This window comes from Thunnus maccoyii, chromosome 5, assembly GCF_910596095.1.
Source record: "Thunnus maccoyii chromosome 5, fThuMac1.1, whole genome shotgun sequence".
Lineage (NCBI taxonomy): Eukaryota > Metazoa > Chordata > Actinopteri > Scombriformes > Scombridae > Thunnus > Thunnus maccoyii.
In genome coordinates this window covers 3,600,636-3,628,155 of record NC_056537.1, presented here as the reverse complement: position 1 = coordinate 3,628,155, position 27,520 = coordinate 3,600,636, and the positions used below count along the sequence as shown (strand labels likewise).

Here is a 27,520-nt window from a genome sequence, read left to right as displayed (position 1 = left end):
GGAAGTTTTGAGTGATGGACTCAAACGTATTGTTGGTTTGGATCTGCACGAGACATTTGTTGATAATAAGAAAATATAGAATAAAGCTTTTTGTGCTGTTGTCTTTGTTTCTTGTATTCCTCTTTTCTTTTGATGAACACACATGGAGCACAGTGTGGTTATTGTATTTGGGGAACAGCAGGAGTAACCTGCTCTTCTTTTGCATTCAGCTGCTGTGGAATAATACGTTTCTCAAAACTGGAGCTGAATTTTAGTCAGAATGTTTTATGAAAAATAAACAACATTTTAATAAAGTCTGCAGTGCAAACAGTGAACATACCCTTTAAGGATTAGGATTACAATATTTTTCAAGTAATTTTACTTTTATCAAAGTAATATTAAAAGTGTGTACCAGTACTTCTATTTCAGTGGTATTTAAACTGTGGGATTAAACTTAAAAGGCTCTGAGTTTCATTCAAATCAGAATAAAAAAAATATATTCATATCGATGATCTTTGGATGGTACTTTCTTATATTTTTCATGTTTTCCTCATTATTTTTAAAAAAATTACCTTTAAAGGCTCAAAGTACTTGAAAAGTACAATGAAAAGTACTTGGGGAAAAAAAACCTTTAAAGGACACAATAAAACAACAAGACTTCTGTTTTCTGTTGTATGGATGATGAACCTTTGTGTGTTTGGGTGTTGATAGAAAAATCCATGTATTAGTTAAGTAGGTATGGTCATATGTATGTATATATTTGGCGGCAGGGCCTTGAGGGGAACACTATGATAGTCATATGGACATCATGGTCATCATGTGGAAGGGAGAGCTCTGTAAAGCTTTGTCTAGGTCTGTTAGAAGGAATCTGTAAACAACTAAAGGTGCCTCCCCAGGGCATCAAGGCCGTCAATATATACTAGTGACTTTCCTTTGTCTTGTCAGAATTCTCCACGGAGACTCTGTGGACTCTCCGTGTCTGCAACATATGTTCTGTTTGAATTAAAGAGACGCTTGACTTCAACCAACCTCAGTCTATTGATAATTTATCCATCAGGTGTTTCCTGCTTAAACAAACTCTTCTGCCGAATGATTGTCACATCTTGCATTTACAGGGAAAATGTGTGTTGTACCGTCTCCATCATTACTGCAACGCATCCTGCGATCACACACACACACACACACACACACACACACTGAAAACAATGAGGTTCTTGTCCTAAATATTTATTCTATCAATTTATTTGTGAATAATAATATAAATGAATACAGTTCAATCTTCATGATCAAATACTGGACACAATCTCACAGCTTGATTATCAAAATTACATTCATAAAATACAAAACTGTCTCATTCACATTCATATTAGTACATCAGCTCTCAGTTTACAGTGAGAGACATTTATATGTGTGTGTGTGTGTGTGTGTGTGTGTGTGTGTGTGTGTGTGTCCTCAGGATGGTGGTAGGACTGTGATCCCATCCATATCCAGCTCCACCGAGTGAACACTGAAATCTCCCAGACCCTGAAAACAAACCAAATATCACCACAGTAACTAATCAGTTAAATATCACCACGGTAACCAAACAGACAATTAGGAGTTTGCTGAATACAACACTGCAATCATGTTCTTCTTTGACAGCTTTAGCGATATTGCATGAGTTCTGTCTCCTGTATTTTTCAGCTTTTTTATTGTCTGGCTGTTGTTTTTTTCTGTATTAACATGTTTTACCATATAAATTTGAGATATATAAAACTACAATTTGATCTACTGTATGTCTATATTGGATCTCTGCTTAACCTTTATTTTTTGTTTTTTCCTTAATTTAAAACACTGACTTGTTTTAGTGCAAAGTTTACAACCATTCATGATGTGAACAAACTTTTTTTTTTACGAGGAAACATTTGTAACTACAATTCAGATGCTTTCTAGAGTATTTAAGTGCAACTCAAATCTTTTTGCAGTAAAAAATAATAATATTGATGTGTTTCTTTAAATGTATTATTAATAGTTTTTTATTATTAAAGGTAAGAAAAAAGGGTCTTTGGGAAAATCTCAGATATATCCTGACATTACTGCTCTATGCAAAGATTAGATTGGCTGTATGGAAACAAGTTCTTCATCTACATAGATGGATAACTGATGGCATTCTGTCTAATGAATATAAAACTAGAGGGTTCTATCATGAAACCAAAAACTATTTAAAATTTAAATTTCTCCCTTTTGGTTTCTGGTTTTTCCTCAAAGGAAAACACAGGATAAGTGACTTACAGAGCTTTCATGTCATTTAAATGAGAGTACACAGTCTGTCAAAACCAGATTTTGCTGAATGGTTAAAATTGATGATGGATATCGAATCTCTAATCACAAGGATGACTTATTACAAAGGGAAGTTTTATTTATTTTGGTCTAATCTTCTGATGTAGATAAAGGAAGAAACCTAACAGGAAGTAAATATTCCTATAATTTGATTTTTTTAAGGAAAATGTGCTACTTCATTTGTTGATACATGCTGCCCCCTTATTTATTTATTTATTTATTTATTTTCATTTGTCTCTACAGTTTACTGTTTTTTCTTACCGTACTTGTAGCTAATTCTGTTTGCCCAGATTTATTTTGTTTTGTTTGTTCTGTTATTTGTTTTCATTTATTTACTGTGATAAGTGGTACTGTTTCATTTTGTTTTGTATTTATTAGTAAGAAGTTATTAAAAAACTAAATGAGACAAAATAATAATAACAAAATAAATAAATGAGATAAATGAGAGTACACACATCTGATTTGTGCAGTGGCTAAATATCACAAATTTACAAATTTCATAAAATCACAAATTTGTGCCTTTAATACAGCTGTATTGTTGTTTTTCCAAATCATAACTATTCTGCAAAATCAAAGACTAAATCATTGAGCTGGCTGTAGTTTGGTAACAGAAGTGACAGAAATTATTGGTTTGCTAGTAAATGAAAGTTTTAATAAAGTATTAATCTATCTGTGGTTTGATAACAGACATGACATCATTAAGGTAGATGTGCTCTTACTGGTGTGTTGTTGAGGACCTGAAGCACCGCCTGCTGCTGTCGAGGCTCCCGGGTCAGCAGGTAGAGGAAGCCGCCCCCGCCGGCCCCGGCCAGGCTCTGACCCAGGACCAGCGGCGTCAGAGCCTCCATCATGGCCCTCACTGAGGCCGGCTCACAACCGGGAGCCATGAGCTTCTTCTGCTGCCACGAGCGGTCCAGACACAGACCAAGTCCGGACAGAGAACCTGCAGAGGGTGGAAAAGAGCTCATCTTTTAACCAGCTTTGATTCTTCACTGACTGGGGCTCGTCAAAAGGCATTGTGGGAAATGTAGGATAGGATGAACTGATATAGATAGAGAGGAATGAATAACCTGGTTCTATTTAAAAGAATAGTTCCAACATTTTGGGGAAATACGTGTCATTCTCTTTCTGGTGGAGAGTTAGATGAGAAGATTAAAACCACTGTCATGTAAATATGAAGCTACAGCTAGCTGCCAGTTAGCTTAGCTTAGCATAAAGACTGGAAACAGGAGGAAACAGCTAGCTTGGCTCTGTCTAAAGGTAACAAAATCCACTTACCAGCACCTTCGAAATACATTATATCTTGTTTGTATAATACAAAAAGTTAGTTATACGTACAGACATCTGATCTGTACAGCAGATACATATCACAAATTTCATAAAATGACAAATTTTACTACACTTTTACACAGCTTCTTCTGGCCTTGAGTGTTCCACCTACCAGCAGCTTGAAACATGTTATATCTTGTTTGTTTAAACTACACAAACTTACAAAAGTTACAGTTATGTATCAATAGATTCTAATCTTTTGGACATTTTCATAAAGAATGCCTTGTTGTAAAACATAACTATAAAAGCAGTCTAACAGTCTAACAATGTACTAAATCCTTGAAATTATATATCTAAATTCATCACAAGGTCTAACAATCAAAAATAGTCTACCTTATGGGTGTTAAAGTGTTAATAACAATTTGTAGTGTCTTTACTTTGTGTATAAAATTGATTCTATTTGTATTATTCTAGTGTGTTAAGCTGGTTTCTTCATTTTTCTTCTTCTACAGTAGTAATTTAAGTGTGTGTTGAACAGTTTTACCATCTGTACATGCTCTGGCACAGTCCTCTGAGTTAGCCACCAGCTGCTGGGCGTTCTGAACCATCGAGGGCAGGCGACTGTACCAGCTACGCACCACATCCTACAGACAAACCATCATCATCATCATCATTACTGCAAAAGAGATCTCGATCTAAGTGAGACTACCTGATTAAATAAAAGTTACAATAGTAATAATAATAATAAAGAATGGCTCTCCACCGCCGACAGATGGACCTGTGTCCAACAGCTGGCACAGTTACTGGTTCAGTAACAGATTTATTACAATATAATATGCAGGAGTTATTGAGCGAAAGATGACTCTACTGAAAAAAACCTATGAACATGGAAACGAGTGGTGCATCTTCCCAGAGGAAAATCTTCAACTTAACGGTGAACTGCAGGTATTTTCCACCTCAGCGTGTGTTTCCAGGTGCTCTTTGTGTAACAGGTAGAATAAAGCCTTTTGTAGCTCCAGAGGGACTTGATGATGTCACTGATGATATAATTTGAGTCAGCATCAGTGGGGCTGAAGACTACAAAATGAGAAGTGAGGTTACCAGACCTCTTTAGCCTGCACCTCATCTCTGCTGGAGGCTAGCACGTCCAGGCTACATTAGCTATTGTTAGCATGTGAATCTCCAATCGAACTGTTGGTGCATTGTGGGTAATTTTATAGTTTTAGCATTTGTTTTTACATATTTTGTAACATGTTTTATGTATTTATGATGTTTTATGTTCTGCTCTGTGTTTTAAATGTTTTCTTCTAGGGGGAGAAGTTAAAGTTGATTATATCAGATTTTGTGTTTTCTCTTCCCCCAAATCAATTAACACAACTTTAAACATAAACAAAGTGTGTTTTATTAAGAATAAGTTATCTGATCGATTTGTTTACATGAAGTGTTTTATTCGGATTAAAGACTGATGTGAAATAAAAGACTCCATGTAAACACAGAGAATGAGACTATAAACAGAAAGAGGTTCAACCTGCAGCAGGTTACGAGCCAGGCGAGTCTTGCCAGTGTACACCAGCAGGAGGTGCTGCTCCAGAGACACCAGGAAGTCCTCTGGAGGACTCAGACGTTCCACTTCAACCTGCAGGGGCAGAGACGCTTTGGATCGACCCACCTTGACTCCGCCCACCAGACCTCCGACCTGATCTTGCCAGCCTCCACCTGGAGGAGGAGGAGCAGAAGAGGGAGTTCAGTCCAGAGAAGCAGTAGACATAAGTGAATTTAATTGGAAAGGTTGTTTTGCTGCACTCATGTCATATGTGATGGATGCTTGAGATGGAGAACACTCCCATGTTAGCTTCCTGGAAGAATAATTCTACACAATCAGAGAGCTACAGACCTGTAGTCAGTATTTGTTCCAGGTACAGGACGGCGTGGATGAGCGAGTCTGTGTCGTAAGTTCGACCTGTGCATTTGTAGACTGCAGCCAGCAGCGCCCCCGCCAGAATACTGCTGGTACCTGCCGGACAACGGGTAATCAAACTGAGATTATAACCCATTCAGCCTTCATGCTCTCCCCTCACCCACCGACACATGAACTTAAATGATGCACAGAGGAAACACGGATTTTGTTAGATTGAATTGATTTGGTTTTGAGGATCTTGATTTCGTTTCCGAATAAAATCTGCAGCTTGACTTCATTGTACAAAATATTAGTAGTTTCACATCTGATAATACCTAAATATATGTTGTTTTTTCAAGCCAGAAACAAAAAAACGGTGGCCTAAACAGCACGTTGTCTTTTCTTGATGCTAAATGTGGCAGTTTGTTTTAGTTTGGGTTATGAAGGTTTCCCTTTCTAACAAGTGTAGTTTTGTATTTCTGATGACAAGTGCTGTGGATTATTTATTTCTATTCAGTTTTTGTTTTCTGTTGTAGCTGCTGTGAATATTGTTTTGTATGGTGGATGTAATTTTATGATTCCTGGTAGATGTAGTTTTTATGTTTTGTGGTAGATGTAGTTTTGTGTTTTCTGGCAGAAGTAGTTTTATGTTTATGGTCTCTGTATTGATGTACTGTAATGATACATGTCGTTTTGTAATTTTATTTATAATTATCATCTTTTTCTTCTTGTTGGTAGATGTAGTTTTTAAGTTTTTGTAGTTTTATGTTTTCTGGCAGAAGTTTATGTTTTTAGTCTCTGTATTGATGTACTGTAATGCTACATGTAGTTTTGTAATTTTATTTATAATTAACATCTTTTTCTTCTTGTTGGTAGATGTAGTTATGTTTTTTTAGTTTTATGTTTTCTGGCAGAAGAAGTTTTATGTTTTTAGTCTCTGTATTGATGCACTTTAATGATACATGTAATTTTGTAATTTTATTTATAATTATCATCCTTTTCTTCTTATTGGTAGATGTAGTTTTTATATTTTTGTAGTTTTATGTTTTCTGGCAGAAGAAGTTTTATGTTTTTAGTCTCTGTATTGATGCACTTTAATGATACATGTAATTTTGTAATTTTATTTATAAAATTTTGTGTTTTCTGGCAGAAGTAGTTTTATGTTTTTGGTCTCTGTATTGATGTACTGTAATGATACATGTAGTTTTGTAATTTTATTTATAATTAACATCCTTTTCTTCTTGTTGGTAGATGTAGTTTTTATGTTTTTGTAGTTTTATGTTTTCTGGCAGAAGAAGTTTTATGTTTTTAGTCTCTGTATTGATGCACTTTAATGATACATGTAATTTTGTAATTTTATTTATAATTATCATCCTTGTCTTCTTGTTGGTAGATGTAGTTTTTATGTTTTTGTAGTTTTATGTTTTCTGGCAGAAGAAGTTTTATGTTTTTAGTCTCTGTATTGATGCACTTTAATGATACATGTAATTTTGTAATTTTATTTATAATTAACATCCTTTTCTTCTTGTTGGTAGATGTAGTTTTTATGTTTTTGTAGTTTTATGTTTTCTGGCATAAGTAGTTTTATGTTTTTGATCATTGTAGTCATGCACCATAATAATACATGTAATTTTGTAATTTTATTTATAATTATCATCTTTTTCTTCTTGTTGGTAGATGTAGTTTTTATGTTTTTGTAGTTTTATGTTTTCTGGCAGAAGTAGTTTTTTGTTTTTGGTCACTGTAGTTATGCACCATAATGATACATGTAGTTTTGTAATTTTATTTATAATCATAATCTTTTTCTTCTCGTTGGTAGATGTAGTTTTTATGTTTTTGTGGTTTTATGTTTTCTGGGAGAGGAAGTTTTATGTTTTTAGTCTCTGTATTGATGCACTTTAATGATACATGTAGTTTTGTAATTTTATTTATAATTGTCATCTTTTTCTTCTTGTTGGTAGATGTAGTTTTTATGTTTTTGTAGTTTTATGTTTTCTGGCAGAAGTAGTTTTTTGTTTTTGGTCACTGTAGTTATGCACCATAATGATACATGTAGTTTTGTAATTTTATTTATACTCATAATCTTTTTCTTCTCGTTGGTAGATGTAGTTTTTATGTTTTTGTAGTTTGGTGTTTTCTGGCAGAAGTAGTTTTATGTTTTTGGTCTCTGTATTGATGTACTGTAATGATACATGTAGTTTTGTAATTTTATTTATAATTATCATCTTTTTCTTCATGTTGGTAGATGTAGTTTTTATGTTTTTGTAGTTTTGTGTTTTCTGGCAGAAGTAGTTTTATGTTTTTGGTCTCTGTATTGATGCACTGTCATGATACATGTAGTTTTATAATTCTATTTATAACTATCATCCTTTTCTTCTCGTTGGTAGATGTAGTTTTTATGTTTTTGTAGTTTTATGTTTTCTGGCAGAAGAAGTTTTATGTTTTTGGTCACTGTAGTTATGCACCATAATGATACATGTAGTTTTGTAAGTTTGTTTATAATTATCATCTTTTTCTTCTTGTTGGTAGATGTAGTTTTTATGTTTTTGTAGTTTTATGTTTTCTGGCAGAAGAAGTTTTATGTTTTTGGTCTCTGTATTGATGTACTGTAATGATACATGTAGTTTTGTAATTTTATTTATAATTATCATCTTTTTCTTCTTGTTGGTAGATGTAGTTTTTATGTTTTTGTAGTTTTATGTTTTCTAGGAGAGGAAGTTTTGTTTTTAGTCTCTGTATTGATGCACTTTAATGATACATGTAATTTTGTAATTTTATTTATAATTATCATCCTTTTCTTCTTGTTGGTAGATGTAGTTTTTATATTTTTGTAGTTTTGTGTTTTCTGGCAGAAGTAGTTTTATGTTTTTGGTCTCTGTATTGATGTATTGTAATGATACATGTAGTTTTGTAATTTTATTTATAATTATGATCTTTTTCTTCTTGTTGGTAGATGTAGTTTTCATGTTTTTGTAGTTTTATGTTTTCTGGCAGAAGAAGTTTTATGTTTTTAGTCTCTGTATTGATGCACTTTAATGATACATGTAATTTTGTAATTTTATTTGTAATTATCATACTTTTCTTCTTGTTGGTAGATGTAGTTTTTATATTTTTGTAGTTTTGTGTTTTCTGGCAGAAGTAGTTTTATGTTTTTGGTCTCTGTATTGATGTACTGTAATGATACATGTAGTTTTGTAATTTTATTTATAATTAACATCCTTTTCTTCTTGTTGGTAGATGTAGTTTTTATGTTTTTGTAGTTTTATGTTTTCTGGCAGAAGAAGTTTTATGTTTTTAGTCTCTGTATTGATGCACTTTAATGATACATGTAATTTTGTAATTTTATTTATAATTATCATCCTTGTCTTCTTGTTGGTAGATGTAGTTTTTATGTTTTTGTAGTTTTATGTTTTCTGGCAGAAGAAGTTTTATGTTTTTAGTCTCTGTATTGATGCACTTTAATGATACATGTAATTTTGTAATTTTATTTATAATTATCATCTTTTTCTTCTTGTTGGTAGATGTAGTTTTTATGTTTTTGTAGTTTTATGTTTTCTGGCATAAGTAGTTTTACGTTTTTGATCATTGTAGTCATGCACCATAATAATACATGTAATTTTGTAATTTTATTTATAATTATCATCTTTTTCTTCTTGTTGGTAGATATAGTTTTTATGTTTTTGTAGTTTTATGTTTTCTGGCAGAAGTAGTTTTTTGTTTTTGGTCTCTGTATTGATGTACTGTAATGATACATGTAATTTTGTAATTTTATTTATAATTATCATCCTTGTCTTCTTGTTGGTAGATGTAGTTTTTATGTTTTTGTAGTTTTATGTTTTCTGGCAGAAGAAGTTTTATGTTTTTAGTCTCTGTATTGATGCACTTTAATGATACATGTAATTTTGTAATTTTATTTATAATTATCATCCTTTTCTTCTTGTTGGTAGATGTAGTTTTTATGTTTTTGTAGTTTTATGTTTTCTGGCAGAAGAAGTTTTATGTTTTTGGTCTCTGTATTGATGTACTGTAATGATACATGTAGTTTTGTAATTTTATTTATAATTATCATCTTTTTCTTCTTGTTGGTAGATGTAGTTTTTATGTTTTTGTAGTTTTATGTTTTCTAGGAGAGGAAGTTTTGTTTTTAGTCTCTGTATTGATGCACTTTAATGATACATGTAATTTTGTAATTTTATTTATAATTATCATCCTTTTCTTCTTGTTGGTAGATGTAGTTTTTATATTTTTGTAGTTTTGTGTTTTCTGGCAGAAGTAGTTTTATGTTTTTGGTCTCTGTATTGATGTATTGTAATGATACATGTAGTTTTGTAATTTTATTTATAATTATGATCTTTTTCTTCTTGTTGGTAGATGTAGTTTTCATGTTTTTGTAGTTTTATGTTTTCTGGCAGAAGAAGTTTTATGTTTTTAGTCTCTGTATTGATGCACTTTAATGATACATGTAATTTTGTAATTTTATTTGTAATTATCATACTTTTCTTCTTGTTGGTAGATGTAGTTTTTATATTTTTGTAGTTTTGTGTTTTCTGGCAGAAGTAGTTTTATGTTTTTGGTCTCTGTATTGATGTACTGTAATGATACATGTAGTTTTGTAATTTTATTTATAATTAACATCCTTTTCTTCTTGTTGGTAGATGTAGTTTTTATGTTTTTGTAGTTTTATGTTTTCTGGCAGAAGAAGTTTTATGTTTTTAGTCTCTGTATTGATGCACTTTAATGATACATGTAATTTTGTAATTTTATTTATAATTATCATCCTTGTCTTCTTGTTGGTAGATGTAGTTTTTATGTTTTTGTAGTTTTATGTTTTCTGGCAGAAGAAGTTTTATGTTTTTAGTCTCTGTATTGATGCACTTTAATGATACATGTAATTTTGTAATTTTATTTATAATTATCATCCTTTTCTTCTTGTTGGTAGATGTAGTTTTTATGTTTTTGTAGTTTTATGTTTTCTGGCATAAGTAGTTTTACGTTTTTGATCATTGTAGTCATGCACCATAATAATACATGTAATTTTGTAATTTTATTTATAATTATCATCTTTTTCTTCTTGTTGGTAGATATAGTTTTTATGTTTTTGTAGTTTTATGTTTTCTGGCAGAAGTAGTTTTTTGTTTTTGGTCTCTGTATTGATGTACTGTAATGATACATGTAGTTTTGTAATTTTATTTATAATTAACATCTTTTTCTTCTTGTTGGTAGATGTAGTTTTTATGTTTTTGTGGTTTTATGTTTTCTGGGAGAGGAAGTTTTATGTTTTTAGTCTCTGTATTGATGCACTTTAATGATACATGTAGTTTTGTAATTTTATTTATAATTGTCATCTTTTTCTTCTTGTTGGTAGATGTAGTTTTTATGTTTTTGTAGTTTTATGTTTTCTGGCAGAAGTAGTTTTTTGTTTTTGGTCACTGTAGTTATGCACCATAATGATACATGTAGTTTTGTAATTTTATTTATAATCATAATCTTTTTCTTCTCGTTGGTAGATGTAGTTTTTATGTTTTTGTAGTTTGGTGTTTTCTGGCAGAAGTAGTTTTATGTTTTTGGTCTCTGTATTGATGTACTGTAATGATACATGTAGTTTTGTAATTTTATTTATAATTATCATCTTTTTCTTCTTGTTGGTAGATGTAGTTTTTATGTTTTTGTAGTTTTGTGTTTTCTGGCAGAAGTAGTTTTATGTTTTTGGTCTCTGTATTGATGCACTGTCATGATACATGTAGTTTTATAATTTTATTTATAATTATCACTTTTTTCTTCTTGTTGGTAGATGTAGTTTTTATGTTTTTGTAGTTTTATGTTTTCTGGCAGAAGTAGGTTTATGTTTTTGGTCACTGTAGTTATGCACCATAATGATACATGTAGTTTTTGTGTCTTTATTTATAATTATCATTTTTTTCTGTATTTTTTCTGTTTTGCTGTAGATTTTGTTCATTTGTAGTAGATATAGTTTTGTGATGGATTTAGTTTTTGTGGTTAACATTTTGGTTTGTTTCTGCAGTATTTCATGTGTTGGTTGGTCTCTCACCCAGTCCTGATCCTGTGGGCAGCACTGACCAGCTGTGGAGCTCCACCCCTCCTCCCCACCGCTGCATCAGCTGTTCCCCCAGAGAATGCTGGGAGGAGAGAGACACCAGACCGCTGCACACACACACCGCCTTCAGCAGGGCTCCTGCAACACACAAACACATCAACACACACAAAAGTCAGCGCTGAATTGAATCCTGTTCATCTCATTTAACCAGTCGAAACACAATCCGTCCCTACCTGGTGCATGTGGCTGACAGTAGTCCTTCAGGTCATCCAGGCTGTCACAAACCGTCTCCGTGGAAACCCCACTGTCCCGCTCTCCAGTGTTGCTGACCAGCAGGAGGTGGGGCTCTTTGATGCGACGAGCCCTGGCACCGATAGGACGCTTCCCATCAACCTTCACTGCAAGGTTGGTCACGGAGCCGCCGTGCTCAAAGGCGATGGGAGGCGTGTCACTCCAGCCGCCTGAAACAGAGACATGGTACTCTTTACAGTGACTGTGTTTCCACTGATGTGTTTTTATGTGCATTTTCATTTTGTGCTTTAAAAAATCTGAGTTGAACCACCAGACATACAGACAAGTAAATATCTGTAAAAAAGTGTTTCCTGTTGTCTGAGGTCCACATGGTTTTAGCTTTGACTGCTGCTCTTTTAATGGTGTTGTCTCGTTGTGTCTTCTCTTCTTCTGCAATGGTTTAACAGCATCGAAATTACTAAATTAGCACCACCCACTGTTTATCTTAATGAACCAACTCCTAATATTCACATAATGGTAGAGGATGGCAACATGCATTTACTAAATTTTCTTTTGATAATTATCTGGAATTAAAATGATAAAATTTGTGCCACCTTTGAATAGAAACTTAAATGGAAACTTGGAGTCAGTAGGACGCTCAACAGTCCCTTGAGATTTAACTGTAAAACACTGACTTTTCTGCCAGTCTACAACTTCAACTTGCTCCGACATAATTTTGTGTACAACATTGATTGTATTTGTTTTATGTACCATGAAGGAGCTGCACTCAAATGAACTCTTGTCATCCGACTGCAGGAATTCATGCAACAAGAGAGGACAGCTTCCCTTCCATTGATACCTTGGTGGGACGAATATCATCCAGGCTGGCCATATCTTCTAGAGTGTTGTGAAAATATTCGCAATGTCTTGGCAAATTGCTTTGTGTGGAGCATGTTGTCGCGACCTTGGCAGGTATTTTGAGACCGTAAATGTTTTTTGGGACACTACACCTGTCGACCGATGGCTATAGACAAAAGTAGCGGGATAAATTCAACAATGGTTGTCGGAGTTTGTTCACTCACCTGCTAAATCCAGTCTGGCCGGACACTCCACTTCCTGCCACTCCTCAAGGGGTGGGACTTCACCCTCGCCAATGGAGATGAACCTCTGCGAAGACATCACAGCCTGTCGTAGCAGTACCTGGCCAGCGCCCTCGTAATGTCGTGCCGCTCGAACCAGCAGGTCCGGCCTGTAGGGGGCAGTCACAGGAAGAACAATATCAGTCATTATCCACCAATAAAAAAACTGAAAGAAAACCAAAAGAGTGAAGCTCACCTGCTGAGCCAATGACCTCTCTGCGTAGCCAGGGCTTTGACTCCGCCCCTCAGGTTACCCTCCTCTAACAGGAAGTAGGCGGAGCTCCAAGCCTCGTTAGCAGCTGGCCCACTCCTCAGCCCCCCCTTACCCCCCGCCATGCACACCAACACATCAGCGATACAGGAGAGACAGCGGGCAGCCACGCCCAGCTCTGCACCAGGCTCCGCCTCCCGCTCTGGCCCCACCCCACTACCTGCGGCGACTGAAAGGACATGTTCAGAGAAGAAGTTCCTTTGGTTAATTCCACCTAATGATATAATTTTATTTTTCATATCCTAACATACACACATTTAAAACAACGAGTAAACATTATATCTGAGTAGTTAAAAAAAAGTTGTATATGAAGTAAAGTGTGTTTGATTTGGATTTCATTTTTAATTGTTGTATATATTAATTTTTAAACTTTGCTTTAAAACGATTTTATAATTTTGATCATTTGCTTTTATGCTGATGTTAAGCACCTTGAACAGCCTGTGTATGAAGGGGCTATACAAATAAAACTAACTTGACTTAAAAACATCAATTCACTATTTTATGGTTATATTATCCAACCGTAAATCACAACCATTTTGGCTCTGAACTGTTGCCAGGCAACCAGCCTGGAAATTACTGACCCCAGCCAAGAACTAGAGGAGGCTCATAACATCCCATAAACAGGAGATTTGTTGGGCCTACACTGGCACATTTACAGTGATGTTGATTAATCTGCATTGTCCCTGTAAAATAAATCAATCAATTTTAAAAAGAATCAAATGGGATCCAACATGTTAATCAATGAGCTTTAGAGGTACTGGTAGGTGGATTTTGTTATATTTAGACAGAGCCAGGCTAGCTCTTTCCCCCTGTTTCCAGCCTTTATGCTAAGCTAAGCTAACCGGTTGCTGGTTGTCGCTTCATATTAAGTGTACAGACATGAGAGAGAAATCAATCTGAACATCTGGAGAAGAAGAGAATTTCCCAATATGGTGAACTTTTTCCTTTAATAAAATGTCTTTCTTAGTCTTCATTATTTAATCCTTAATTAGTATTGTGGAGGTACTATTACTTGTTTGGTGCATATTGCTCCTCAAATTGTTTACTTTATCATGAAAATAATTAAAATAATTAGCAATTTGTAATGGTTGTGTCAAGAATTTTCCTTCCACTTCAAGATATGCTGGGCAGGATTTGGGCCTGTGTCCCATCATGCCATTTACTAAACTCCACAATTTTTTCTTGTCATTCTTAACATTTTTAATTTAATTTTTATTTTTATAGAACAATTCCTTTTCCTTTTTGTTTAATGCTGTTGCGTAATTCCATAACCTCCTATAAATTTGCCAATCAGACTCATAACTTGTGTGATAGCTATATTTTTTTGCATACTTTATTTTACTTTCTTTTTTTCTAAAGTGAAAAGTGAAGTTAGAAAGCTCTGTTTTGTAAATTTTTGAAATACGTACGTATTCCCCCATCATCATCTTTCACTTGTTATAAACCCATTAAAATTAAAATTGTTACAGACAATAAACGACTAAAAAACAAAAGTTAAAACATTCGTTAACATTAAAAAGGGAGAAGATTATCACAGTGATGCTATCTGTAATTCTGTAATTTATAAAGAAAAGACAGTAGAAGAATAAAGAGAACTCAAAACATTTATATAGTAATTTTGTGACTCACTGCTGTCCAGTGTTTCCAGCAGCGCCCCCTGCTGGCCTCCCAGTGCTGCCGCCCTGAAGCAAGGCAGCAGGCAGACGTCTGTCCGACTCGTCAGGGCATCAGTCACTCTCCTCCTCCCCGCCAGGAACAGTAACTCATCCCTCCACTGCAGCTCCGCCTCCTGATGGGTGAGTGACAGCACCTCCTTCAAGGACAGTCTCCATGCCTCCCTCCACCTCCGCAACCAGCCAACCCCCCCCAGCAGCCAGCCGACACCTCCCTCCAGACCTACAGCACCTCCTCTAGGGTGGAGGACCGGGAAGAGACGAGCCTCTAGCAGGGAGCGCTGTTCTCCTCTGACCCACAACTCCTCCGGCCTGAGAGGAGAAGAAAAAGATAACCATTGAACTTTATTCTGATTTAAACTTTGTTTCCACTGCCTCTGATGTTTGTCCTCACTTTATCCTTCCAGTTATTACTTGTAACTATGACAACATAAAGTAGCTTTTAGTTTTTTTTAATCTCTTAGACTTTTTGGTTCTTTTCTTCTTTATTTGACTGAATTGAGCTTGTACCGTAATGTTCTTAATCTGACAAACAATAAAAAAGTGATGAATAAAATATAAATTTTCACGAGTCACTAAAACAAAAATGGATGAATTCCACATAGATATTATTTTCAGTTTTTTGTGCTTTTGGAGCCATTTTTATTTTCTTTTTGTTGCTATTTATTTTGACAATTTTGTTATTTTCCGATTTTTATATTTAGCCTGTTTTGCTTTTTCTTGTTTTGTTGATCAATGTGATTTTAAATTGTTGTAGTTTTTGTTTGGACCTCAGGAAGACCAGCAACCACTTTGTGGAAGCTGATGGGAATAAACTCAAATAACTGTATTTTATTGTTATGTGATTTTTTTCTTGTTTTTAAAATTTTCTTTGACTTTTCTTTCTATGTTTCATTTGAAAATATACAGTTAATATATAAAATATACAGTTAATTCCAGGGTAGCTCATTAGTACAGAAAATACCTAAAAGAATTTCTCTCCTTTGGCAGACTTAAAATAATGTTTAAAGGTCAAAGGTCAGAGTCCTACTGTATTCCAGTTCTGCTGTAGAAGAGGCTCCATCTTTGGTTGAGGAAGGAGGCGTTGCTGTCATCAGAGGAGACCTGAGGAGGAGGAGGAGGAGGAGGGGGTCAGGGGGGAAGCTTACGTACAAAATTCACATCTTCAAGATATCTCTGGTTCCTGACTTTGAAATGTGATGCTGCTCAGTGACTTGATAGATACTGTTCATATTTTATATCTTAAAGGACAGGTTCACAAGTTTTTTTAAGTCTGTCTTAAAACAACAGTCAGTTGTCCATAAAAACAATGAAAGAGGTTTTCCTCGCTGTAATCATTCCTCCTGTTCATACTGATCATTAAAAGATCCCCCTCAGATGTGCTTTCAATGTAAGTGATGGGGGACAAAATCCACAGTGTGTCCACACAGTCATTTTATGCAAAAATGCATTTAAAAGTTGATGTGAAGCTTATATGAGGCTTCAGCAGTCTGAGTTAGTCATATCAAGTGGATATCTGACACATTTACAGTCTTTTAGCATCAAATTCCCTCTTTGTGTTTCCTCGGACAGTGTTTCCCTGTTGAGCTGCAGGTGGAAGTATAGTAACAAAAAGAGGAACTTTGGCACTAAAAAGACTGTAACGTTGAAAGATATCTACTTGATTTGACTCATTTGGATGCTGAAGCTTCACATTAGCTTCAGATAAACTTTTAAATACATTTTTGCACAGAAGACCAGATCTCATTTAAAAAAAAGATGAACTCATATTCAATCCCAGTCAAATAAGGGTTCAATATGTCCTGTTTTCTACCTCCAGGTGGTCCTGAGCTCCCATCACTGTATAGACGTTCAGCTTCAGTTCTCCCAGCTGAATTCGATGTCCCTGTATGATGATGTCACTGGCCAGTGCCAGCTGCCTGATACACGGTGATGTGGACAACTCGAGACCCGACAGTAGACAACCTGACGGGACTTCCAGAGGACCCTGTGGAGAGGTCAGAGGTCAAAACGTTTTGATTTGTTATAGCACTAAAAGCACAGCTGGAGAGTAACGTCATGCACTATACGATGGTGAAGAATTTATTCAGTCATCATCAAAGTTATTAATTGCGCCTGTGCTTTTCCTGCTCAGACAAGTCAAAATCTCTGCTGTAAAAAAGGTCAACAGGCTTGCTGGAGATGATCAGGTCTGTGCAGAGTTGCACAAAGCAACTGGTTGGATTTGTGTTCGACTTGATCTCATCGTGCTCTTACATCAGCAATAATGACCTCACAAGATCAAAACAGCAGCAGTTCTCCTCAGTGTTTCAGGTACTTGGCAGGTCGGTTGTTCCTGCATCTTGGAGAATTTGCCACAGTTCTTCTTCTTCTGTGGATTTCGGCGTCTCAGCTGCTTCTGTCTCTTCATGTAATCCCAGACTGACTCCATGATGTTGAGATCAGGACTATGTGGGGGCCAAACCATCTGTTGCAGGACTCCTTGTTCTTCTTGTAGCTGAAAATAGTTCTTTATGACTCTGGCTGGATGTTTGGGCACATTGTAATGCTGCAGAATGAATTTGAACACCTCCCTGATGGCTTGGCATTATGGATAAAAATCTAAACATTAAAGTGCCTGAAACTTCTGCACAGTACTGTATATCTTATCATTGTAATGTGAATATTTTTCAGTTTTGGACTGTTGGTTGGACAAAACAAAATACTTGATGATGTCAACAACAACTCTGGGAAAATGTGATGGACATGTGTCACCATTTTCTGAGACAATTATTCAAGAAAATAATCTACAGATTAATCAATAATGGAAATGATCATTAGTTGCAGCACTAACTGACCTGTAGGTGGCAGTGTTGCACCACTGCTCCGGTCGCCACAGCAACATCTCCCTCCAGAACGCTGTTGATCACCCGACCTCCTTCGCTCATGCCGCTCTTACTCTGGAGGAAAACAGGAAACCAGGTGGCGTTAAAGAGACACGCTGAGAGAAGTGAGGACCTGACTGGGGACACTTTTAATGACGCTGATGAGGAACAGGAAGTGATACCTGGATGTGTGAGAGAGTGTTTCCATCTGTCCTATCACAGGTCAGTCGGTCGACATGTTGTTTACCGGACAGAGTAAGGTAGTCATAACGACCGCCGGGAACGTAAACTGTCAGGAAGAGAGAACAGGACACATGAGGAACTATTTAGTGTCAGTTCAGACTTTAAGTTTAACCCTTTGAACCTCCTCTCTCTTCATGTTCAGAATAAGTTCCAGTCAGTTTGCATGTGAGTGGCACATATACATGGTTATTAAGCAGTCTGACATTGTTTGGGTCTTTAACACACAGCCTGTCTGGAGACCACATTCTTGGATTTTTCTTTTTATTATTTCCATTTGGGATGAATGAGTTTTGCCATCAGGGTTCCCATCATGCTTTGAGTGATGGAAACATGAATAATAATGATAATAATAATAATAATAATAATAATAATAATAATAATAATAATAATAATAATAATAAGTATACTAGTAGAGTTTTCACAATGGAAAAAGAAATACATATAATTTAAAGATTTTTATCAGTCATATCAGACACAAAGTATTATTCAAAGTATTTTTATATGTCTTAAAACATGTCTGGAGGGGATCTTTCAGGTGAGAACAGAGAAACTTTCCTCCTTCAGCAGATGAATATGAAAACATACACAGCACATACATCACTCTGAGAAGAGAACAACATCACAGGCAACGAACAACGTCAAACACTGTTTTTTTGAGTGGAGATGAGTTTAAGTCACACTGATTCCAGCTGTGTATTTACAACATCTGTTTGCTCCAATTTGGCTCAAGAATACAACTCTTGTTTGAGTTAAGATGACCTGCACACAAAATCTACAATCTGCACACGTCTGCCATCGTCCACAGGGTGGCGTTGTGTTTGTTTGGTGTCAGAACTTCATAATAACAGAGCCAGTTTAACTAGAAGAGACACCCACCGAGTCTGAGTGGAGCTCCTCTCAGGATCCTCCACAGCTCTGTCCTGCCGCTCCTCACTGCTGCCCCCTGTGGTCCACCAGCAGAACTGCAGCCGGCTCTCTCTTCACTCACAAACTGATCCTGAGTCAGATCTGAGCAGAGACACTTCAACACGTCCAGGAAGAGAGAGATCTGAAGAATGATGAAACAAGAGGCACTGAGTCAAATTAAAACAGCTACAATGATGTAATTATTTAAGACTATTTATTTAATATTTGAAGAGAATCTTCTGATTTTGTGATATACATTTTTCCATATTTAAATGTCCTATAAGTCAAGATATCAGGTAACATGCATGCATTACAGAACATGTTTTAAGATGTTAGGTTTTTATTCTGATAAGTTATCAAAATAAATTCAAGACAGAAAGAAAGAGAAACAGGTACCTGGAGGGGCGGAGCTCCAGAGTCCAGGCCCAGGTAAGTGCAGCCGTCAAGAGGAGGAGTGACGTGAGTCTGCAATAACTTCTCTGATACAGACCTGCTGAAGAAGACTGGACCTGACACCTACAGACAAACAGACAGACAGAATTAATTAAAGCTGAGACTTGACACTTCAAAGTAGTATCCATTATTTTATTTCAAATTCAGTGTGCTGAAACACAGAGCCTGAAGAACAAAGCGTGTGTAACTGTCCAAATGCTACTGTCTGGACTGTATGTACAGAACAAAAAAAGTTTTCATTCTTAACAATATAACTAATTGAGGACTTTTATTTAACCTGGACTCTTATTTTACTTTTATTGACTTTTTTTCCAGCCTTTTATGTTTTATGCAAAGCACTGAATTGCCTTGTAGTTGACACATGTTATACAAACACACTTGCTGCAACTTAAACATAAAATTTCACTTTCAGAAGCTTTTCCACCACAACAAAAGGAAAATATTAGATATTTGTATGTCTTTGGAGCTGTTTTGCTGAGAGAATTTTAATGGGTCAATAAAAAATCCTATTTCCTACTTTGTGGTATGGAGCCATATGGATAATTTAATTTGGTAAGATTTTGATAGTTTTCCGTCAGACACTTTTCCCAACACCCCATCCTGACTGTGATTTTGAGTGAACTGACCCTTGAAGAAAAATTCATACAAGCATTAAACTTTAGCAAGGAGCAGCTTAAACCAAAACACTTAGCTAAAGTAGCTGCTTTCATTGGTCAAACCCCACCTCCTTAGAGAAAGTGTGTTTGATTTTACTATTTATTGCAGGAAGGAGGACGCACCAGTGGCACTTTCCCATCAGGCAGCACTGATTGTTGGATCTGCTCCTTTGTCCCCTTGTAGATGATGTCTCTGACCTGACCCTGGGAGACAAAACAAACACACCTTCACTCTCACTCTGGATTCATTAAGGCTACAAAAGCTATTAAACAGCAAATACAATATGATAAACTATAAATGTGTAGCACAAATAAAACATTTTAACAATCACATGAGGTCATCAAATAATTCAAAACAACACACTGAAGTAAAAAAAGAAGAAACATATATATATATATATATATATATATATATATATATACACATATATATACATATATATATACAATAAAGATAGGGACAAAAAGAAATGACATGAGTGTAAATAAAGTGTGCACCTGTTGGTCTGACAGGTAGACTCCATGATTCACTGCGTAGGAGACTTCACCTGGTAACGCCAAAACACGAACACCAGAGAAACCCTCCCAGGACAAAACTAAAACACACACACACACACACACACACACACACACACACACACACACACACGTGCACACAGAGGAAGTTCAGAAAATAGTTACTAATACTCATCAATGGTTTATATTACAGGACAGCAACAGAGGATACTTGATTCTGATTGACTGGAGGGAGTGCATAACTTTCAAATAAGCTCTTGGCTCTGACAGTGTCTTCATCAGTGTTCATCTGTAATTCTGGGCAATTGAAGAGCATCTTAGACTATAAGCCCCCAACCCTCCGTATCAGTCAGTTAGCTGTGGGCTACAATTTGAGGCTCGTTTTCAGCCGATATTTGTTTACATCTTAGGCATATTAGCTCCATTAAAAGTATGCTGAATGATCTATTATCAGTTCCTGTTTGCAGTGTACCCATGGATGTACACACAAATATCACTGGATTACTGTGACACTGAAGAAAACTTGAAAATGTGATGATTCTCAGGCAAGTTCTGAAGTTATAGGGGGTGTTTTTGTCCATGATTTCTAAGCGAATTTAAGGATGTTTATTTGTGATGGATGTCAGAGATGATGATATCCTCAGAAAGTATAAATGATACTGAATCTAAAAATATGTTTATCATGTCTGTGTATTTAGATTTTTGAAGTTATGGCTCAAAGGAGGAGTACGGATTTTGATGCAAATTGCGGCAAATGGGCACTAAGGTTCTTAAAGTACCTTCATGACCTCCATGAGCTGTGATTCACAGCCACTGCTGCAGCTCCACCTGCTGACCATGTTCATGAGACACCAAACTACAGTAACTGTCTTCCTGTTGTTTTTAGAGCACCTGCATGCACCTTTCTCTTTCATTGTATGCAGTGATACAGTTAGAGTACTATAATTGTATAATTGTATGCAGTGGTACAGTTAGAGTACTATAATTGTATAATTGTATGCAGTGGTACAGTTAGAGTACTATAACTGTATAACTGTATGCAGCGGTACAGTTACAATACTATAAATGTATAATTGTATGCAATGGTACAGTTAGAGTACTATAACTGTATAACTGTATGCAGTGGTACAGTTAGAATACTATAACTGTATAACTGTATGCAGTGGTACAGTTAGAGTACTATAATTGTATAATTGTATGCAGTGGTACAGTTAGAGTACTATAACTGTATAAGTGTATGCAGTGGTACAGTTAGAGTACTATAATTGTATAACTGTATGCAGTGGTACAGTTAGAATACTATAACTGTATAACTGTATGCAGTGGTACAGTTAGAATACTATAACTGTATAACTGTATGCAGTGGTACAGTTAGAGTACTATAATTGTATAACTGTATGCAGTGGTACAGTTAGAATACTATAACTGTATAACTGTATGCAGTGTTACAGTTAGAATACTACAACTGTATAACTGTATGCAGTGGTACAGTTAGAGTACTATAATTGTATAATTGTATGCAGTGGTACAGTTAGAATACTATAACTGTATAACTGTATGCAGCGGTACAGTTACAATACTATAAATATATAATTGTATGCAGTGGTACAGTTAGAGTACTATAACTGTATAACTGTATGCAGTGGTACAGTTAGAATACTATAACTGTATAACTGTATGCAGTGGTACAGTTAGAGTACTATAATTGTATAATTGTATGCAGTGGTACAGTTAGAGTACTATAACTGTATAATTGTATGCAGTGGTACAGTTAGAGTACTATAACTGTATAACTGTATGCAGTGTTACAGTTAGAATACTACAACTGTATAACTGTATGCAGTGGTACAGTTAGAGTACTATAATTGTATAATTGTATGCAGTGGTACAGTTAGAATACTATAACTGTATAACTGTATGCAGTGTTACAGTTAGAATACTACAACTGTATAACTGTATGCAGTGGTACAGTTAGAGTACTATAATTGTATAATTGTATGCAGTGGTACAGTTAGAATACTATAACTGTATAATTGTATGCAGTGGTACAGTTAGAATACTATAACTGTATAATTGTATGCAGTGGTACAGTTAGAATACTATAACTGTATAATTGTATGCAGTGGTTCAGTTAGAGTACTATAACTGTATAATTGTATGCAGTGGTACAGTTAGAATACTATAACTGTATAATTGTATGCAGTGGTTCAGTTAGAGTACTATAACTGTATAATTGTATGCAGTGGTACAGTTAGAATACTATAACTGTATAATTGTATGCAGTATTACAGTTAGAATACTACAACTGTATAACTGTATGCAGTGTTACAGTTAGAGTACTATAACTGTATAACTGTATGCAGTGGTACAGTTAGAGTACTATAACTGTATAATTGTATGCAATGGCACAGTTAGAATTAGCTGACCGCACACTAACCAAAGTCAGGAGGTATGTTGAGGATCATGTCGGTGCTGCAGACCCAAACACCAGGAGGAGAACCAGGACAAATCTGCATAAGTCAAAGAGAGAGAACCAACAGTTTGCTCAGTGGTTCACAGTAAACAGCAGTGGCTCTAACATACAACTTTGTGGTACTCATGTCAACACAATTTCAAAGCTCAATCTCCGGAATCAAACCAGAAGCAGCAGCAGGATGCAAGCAGTCATCTGTGCAACCGAAAATGTAGATTGTTTCTATGTTTTCATCATTTCATTATGTATGTGGTTTGATTTCATAGCTACAATGTAAAGTGTCGAATATTCTGTGTAAGATTTGTTCAACAAATAAAAAGCATCTCAACCTGGTTACTGAGGCAGTCCAGCAGCAGGTCCAGACAGCAGACCGGAGCCTGGACTTTCTGGTCGTGTTTCTCTTGAGGCAGCCAGCAGAAGGCTCTGCTGCAGGAGCTCCAGGGGAAATCACGACCCTGCAGGAAGAAAAACTGTTGTCTGATCTGAAAAACAAAAAACATCTACAAAACAAAATGTGACAGCAGCAGCTGTACGCACTGTGTGGAGGATGAGGATGTGAGCATCATCTAGGACGTCAGCTGTCACCACCTGAAGGAAACAATACAGGAAATAATACTTCTTCAGTCAAAATGCAGGGACCCTATAATCAATTAACAAGACATTATACGACAAGATTTAGGAATATTGTCTGTGTTAATATCAGTGTGAATAACTATCAGTGGTTGCTTAGTGAATTAACTTTATTTTCATTTTGTTGAGGATTCAGGTCTCTGATTCAGTACAATTTTGAGGTATTTCCATTTTCTACTACTTTATAATTCTAATCCACCACATTTCAGAGGCAAATGCTGTACTTTTTACTCATCTCTATTTATTTGACAGCTATAGTCACTAGTTACTTGAGAATTAAGATCTGAAATCGAAACTAGACATGCAAGCAGGTATACCTGGGTCTAAGAAGTGCAGTGCAAGGTCTGCTTCAGTATTGGCCATGGAGTCTGAGTCTTTGCTAAAACTAATCTCAATAAATACTTTTGAATCTCATTTATGTGAACTGCGTACACATGTTGGAGCCAACTTCAAGTTTTGTGAGTCTTGCTTGTTGGTTCTTACGGAAACATGGTTTCACAACGATGTGCCTGACACTTAAATACAAATTGATGTGTTCTCCCATGTTAGAGATGAATACTTTGGTAAAAAGGGTGGAGGGATCTGTCTCTGTATTAAAGACAGCTGGTGCTGTAAATTTGCGATCAGAGACAATATATGCAACTTTGAACTGGAACTGCTGTGGATCACCTTGAGGCCACATTACTTACCAAGGGAATTCACCAATGTATTTGTGGGTGTCATGATCCAATATTTCACCAAAAGTCAAAGATTAGAGAAAAATCCAAAAGCTGAAAACTGTGAAAGTTGAATATTGGACCAGAATTGGCTTCCAAATTAGCTGTGATGTCACAAATCATGCTCATAGATCGACCCCTAAAAATCTGATTTTCAGTGAGCAAAGAGAAAGTTTTAACTTTCATCAGATGAACATGAAAACAGCCTTCCAGTGTCAAACTCTGCACATACATAATTCTGCACAGTGAAGCCCAAACATCCAACTGTAGGAACAAGATTAAAGACATTTTTTTGAGTGGAGGGGGACTTAAAGTAAAGGATCTGAGTTCTTCTTCTACCTCTGCTGATACTGATATTACTGATAGAAGGCTCCAATGTTAATACTTAATCTGCGTACCAGTAGGACCAGTCTGAAGTAGTGTAACCAGTATCTCAGTGTAACCAATTGGACCAGTAATTCTGAGCAGTATATTCCCAGTATGACTCACAGTGTGTCCAGCTCTGCTACTCAGGTGTTCTGCAGCGACCAGCAGAGCGTTGAGCGTTGCCCCGCCGCTGCCCACCGGCTCCTGGCGGTCCTGCACCGTTAAAACCAACGCATCCTGAGACAGAGAGCCACGCTGCTGCCGCAACTCCAGTTCTGTCACACACACACACACACACACACACACACACACACACACACACACACACACACACACACACACACACACAAACACATTTAAAAACATGTTGGGGTTGTTCAGGGTAAGGCATCACAGTGGTTTAGATCGTACCTACAACAAAGATCTGCATCAGTTTTGACAGTTTGAGCCTTGAGGGGAAGGTTCACAATTTGTCAAGTCTGTCTTAAAACAACAGTCAGGTGCCCATATGAACACTGAAACATGTTTTTCTTGCTGTAATCATTCCTCTTGTTCGTACTGACCATTAGAAGATCCCTTCATAATGCACTTACAATGTAAGCGATAGGGGACAAAATCCACATCTGTGTGAAAATGTATTTAAAAGTTTATCTGAAGCTAATAAGAAGCTTCAGCGTCCAAATGGGTCAAATCAAGTAGATATCTTTCAACGTTAGTCTTTTTAGTGCCAAAGTTCCTCTTTTTGTTACTATCCTTCCACCTGCAGCTCAACAGGGAAACACTGTCCGAGGAAACACAAAGAGGGAATTTGATGCTAAAAAGACTGTAAATGTGTCAGATATCCACTTGATATGACTAACTCAGACTGCTGAAGCCTCATATAAGTTTCACATCAACTTTTAAATGCATTTTTGCATAAAATGACTGTGTGGACACACTGTGGATTTTGGCCTCCATCACTGACATTGAAAGCACATTTGAAGGATCTTTTAATAGCCAGTATAACAGCAGGAATGATTATAGCGAGGAAAACCTCTTTCACTGTTCATATGGACACCTGACTGTTGTTTTAAGACACAAATGAGAAAATTTGTCAAATTATCCTTTAATGGTTTAGTTGCTAAACAACGTTAACAAACATTAAATGTGTGTCTGACCCATAGGATCTGAGGGTCTGACCACCATCAGCGCCACCAACAGGCCACGCAGTGTAACTGCAGAGGATAAAGTTCAAAGATCGTAAAGCAGCAGATGATCCTCACCTCTCTGGAAGGAGTAAACGCTGTCTTTATGCTGACAGGTGAGGACAACCACGGTCCAGCTGAAGCCGCCGCTGCCGGACATCTTCTGACGGCTCACAGCAGCTTATAATGTCCTGAAATCATTCCAAAGATCATAGCCAAACTGATACTGTAGCTACACTTTGTTAAACGCTGTATAACCGTTAACCACCGCAGGAGCGGTAAGATGGATCACATTCTGACAGCAGGCAAACAGGAGCAGCAGGGCGGAGTTAGCCCAGCAGGTTATCGGAGGAAAGTAAAACTAACGGACCCTACGGGGTTAACCTGTTTACATAAAATGAATTACTCGTAGCTGAACAGTTCTGGAGACATGACATCAGACGTTCTTGTTTGCTTTCTGTTTGCTCGCTCGTTTAGTTTTGACTGCTCGGGCTTCCGTAGACAACGAAACGTCGCGTTTGATTTTAATCTTTGGACCTCTCGACGAGGCGGTTAGTTAATGGATAAAGGCGATAAAACGATGTTTCTGTTTGGAATTAAAGCTAAATAATTTATATTTTAAGTGAACGCTAAATATCATGGAGGGATTTTAAGAGCACCTTCGGGGAAATTTATTGCTCAATAAAGTGTTATTGTTCTAAATAAATCTATTTCTTGAGCTCTTGAGGTGAAATTGATTTATGTCCCGGGGCATCCTGGCAAGGCGGGGCGAGGCTTGGCTCAAACAGGAGTCGCATGAATTGTTTATTCTCTTCTTTGGGGAATAATTTTACTCCTGAACTATTGTTTTAGTTTGCTGTAGTCTATCCTCTCTGAAATTCAGCTACCCCATTCTCAGAAATCTTTTTATTTTTTATTGAACATCACAAACATTGCAGACATTCAGCATTTAAATTGAAAATTAATTGAAAATCTTTACTTCACTTTTTACTGAAAGTAATAAAAATCAAAAAGCAATTACTTTTAATTTTTTTCTGAAAGAAATAGAAAATCCCAAAACTGGAGATACAAAGTGTTTACTCAGCAACCAAATCAGTTCTTTTATTTTAGATACCTGAATGAACATTAGCTGAGAAATGTAAATAGTGTAAAGTAACTAAGTTTATTTGACAACTTTAGTTACTTTTCAGATGAAGATTTGACACAATGGATAATATAACAAGCTTTTAAAATACAACTCATTGTTAAAGACCTACCTACCAACCTTTTTGGCTTTTGACGTCTTACAAAAAGCAGTGTGTAGTCAGGGTCACATTTCAGATGTCTATGAGTTGTTAACAGCTCCACCATGTGTTTATTTTTCCCTCTAAACTTCTCACATGTTTTCATTTCAATAAATGATCAAATGATCCAATATTTCACCAACAATTAAAGATTAGAGAAAAACTGAAACAGATTTGTGCATCAGAACTTTTTTTCTTCTTTCCTCTCCCATTAATCATCTCACGATCCCTCAGATTTATCTGCTGACCCTTTGGAGGGGCCCAACCCCTAGGTTGGGAACCACTGGACTAAACTAGCTAACTGTACATAGAGTAGTTGAAACTAGCTCCACCTCCAGCAGCTACAACAGTAACATGCTGCTTACACACTGATGTTTGAGAAATAAAATAATAGTTC

The 27,520-nt window shown here is 36.1% G+C and overlaps 1 protein-coding gene across 2 annotated transcripts; it reads right to left on the bottom strand.

The window, feature by feature from the left end:
- Positions 1–1,202: 1,202 nt before the first annotated feature.
- On the bottom strand, positions 1,203–26,899 carry LOC121896848 (L-fucose kinase). 2 transcript variants are annotated; one of them, XM_042410881.1, is made up of 23 exons: positions 25,919–26,899; positions 24,780–24,931; positions 23,482–23,532; positions 23,274–23,399; positions 22,909–22,981; positions 20,454–20,551; positions 20,079–20,159; positions 19,243–19,362; positions 18,817–18,988; positions 17,880–17,986; positions 17,671–17,772; positions 16,647–16,820; positions 15,864–15,937; positions 14,790–15,145; positions 13,086–13,329; positions 12,833–12,999; positions 11,753–11,980; positions 11,514–11,657; positions 5,462–5,581; positions 5,096–5,283; positions 4,112–4,211; positions 3,018–3,241; positions 1,203–1,503 (listed from the first exon to the last, which is right to left on the bottom strand). In XM_042410881.1, the coding sequence occupies exons 1-23, from the start codon at positions 25,998–26,000 to the stop codon at positions 1,432–1,434; spliced, it is 3,255 nt and encodes a 1,084-aa protein (XP_042266815.1). In that variant the 5' UTR covers positions 26,001–26,899; the 3' UTR covers positions 1,203–1,431. The 2 variants fall into 2 exon arrangements, with proteins under 2 accessions (XP_042266815.1, XP_042266817.1); XM_042410883.1 differs by lacking the exon at positions 25,919–26,899 and adding an exon at positions 25,068–25,150.
- Between the last annotated feature and the right edge of the window lie 621 nt (positions 26,900–27,520).

Coding starts and splice junctions, on each gene's coding strand:
- LOC121896848 (XM_042410881.1), bottom strand. CDS start 26,000: ATGTCCGGCAGCGGCGGCTTCAGCTGGACCGTGGTTGTCCTCACCTGT. Junction 18,989..19,242: donor CTGGAGCTCCGCCCCTCCAG/GTACCTGTTTCT, acceptor ATCATTCTTCAG/ATCTCTCTCTTCCTGGACGT. Junction 5,284..5,461: donor GGAACAAATACTGACTACAG/GTCTGTAGCTCT, acceptor CTCCTCCTCCAG/GTGGAGGCTGGCAAGATCAG.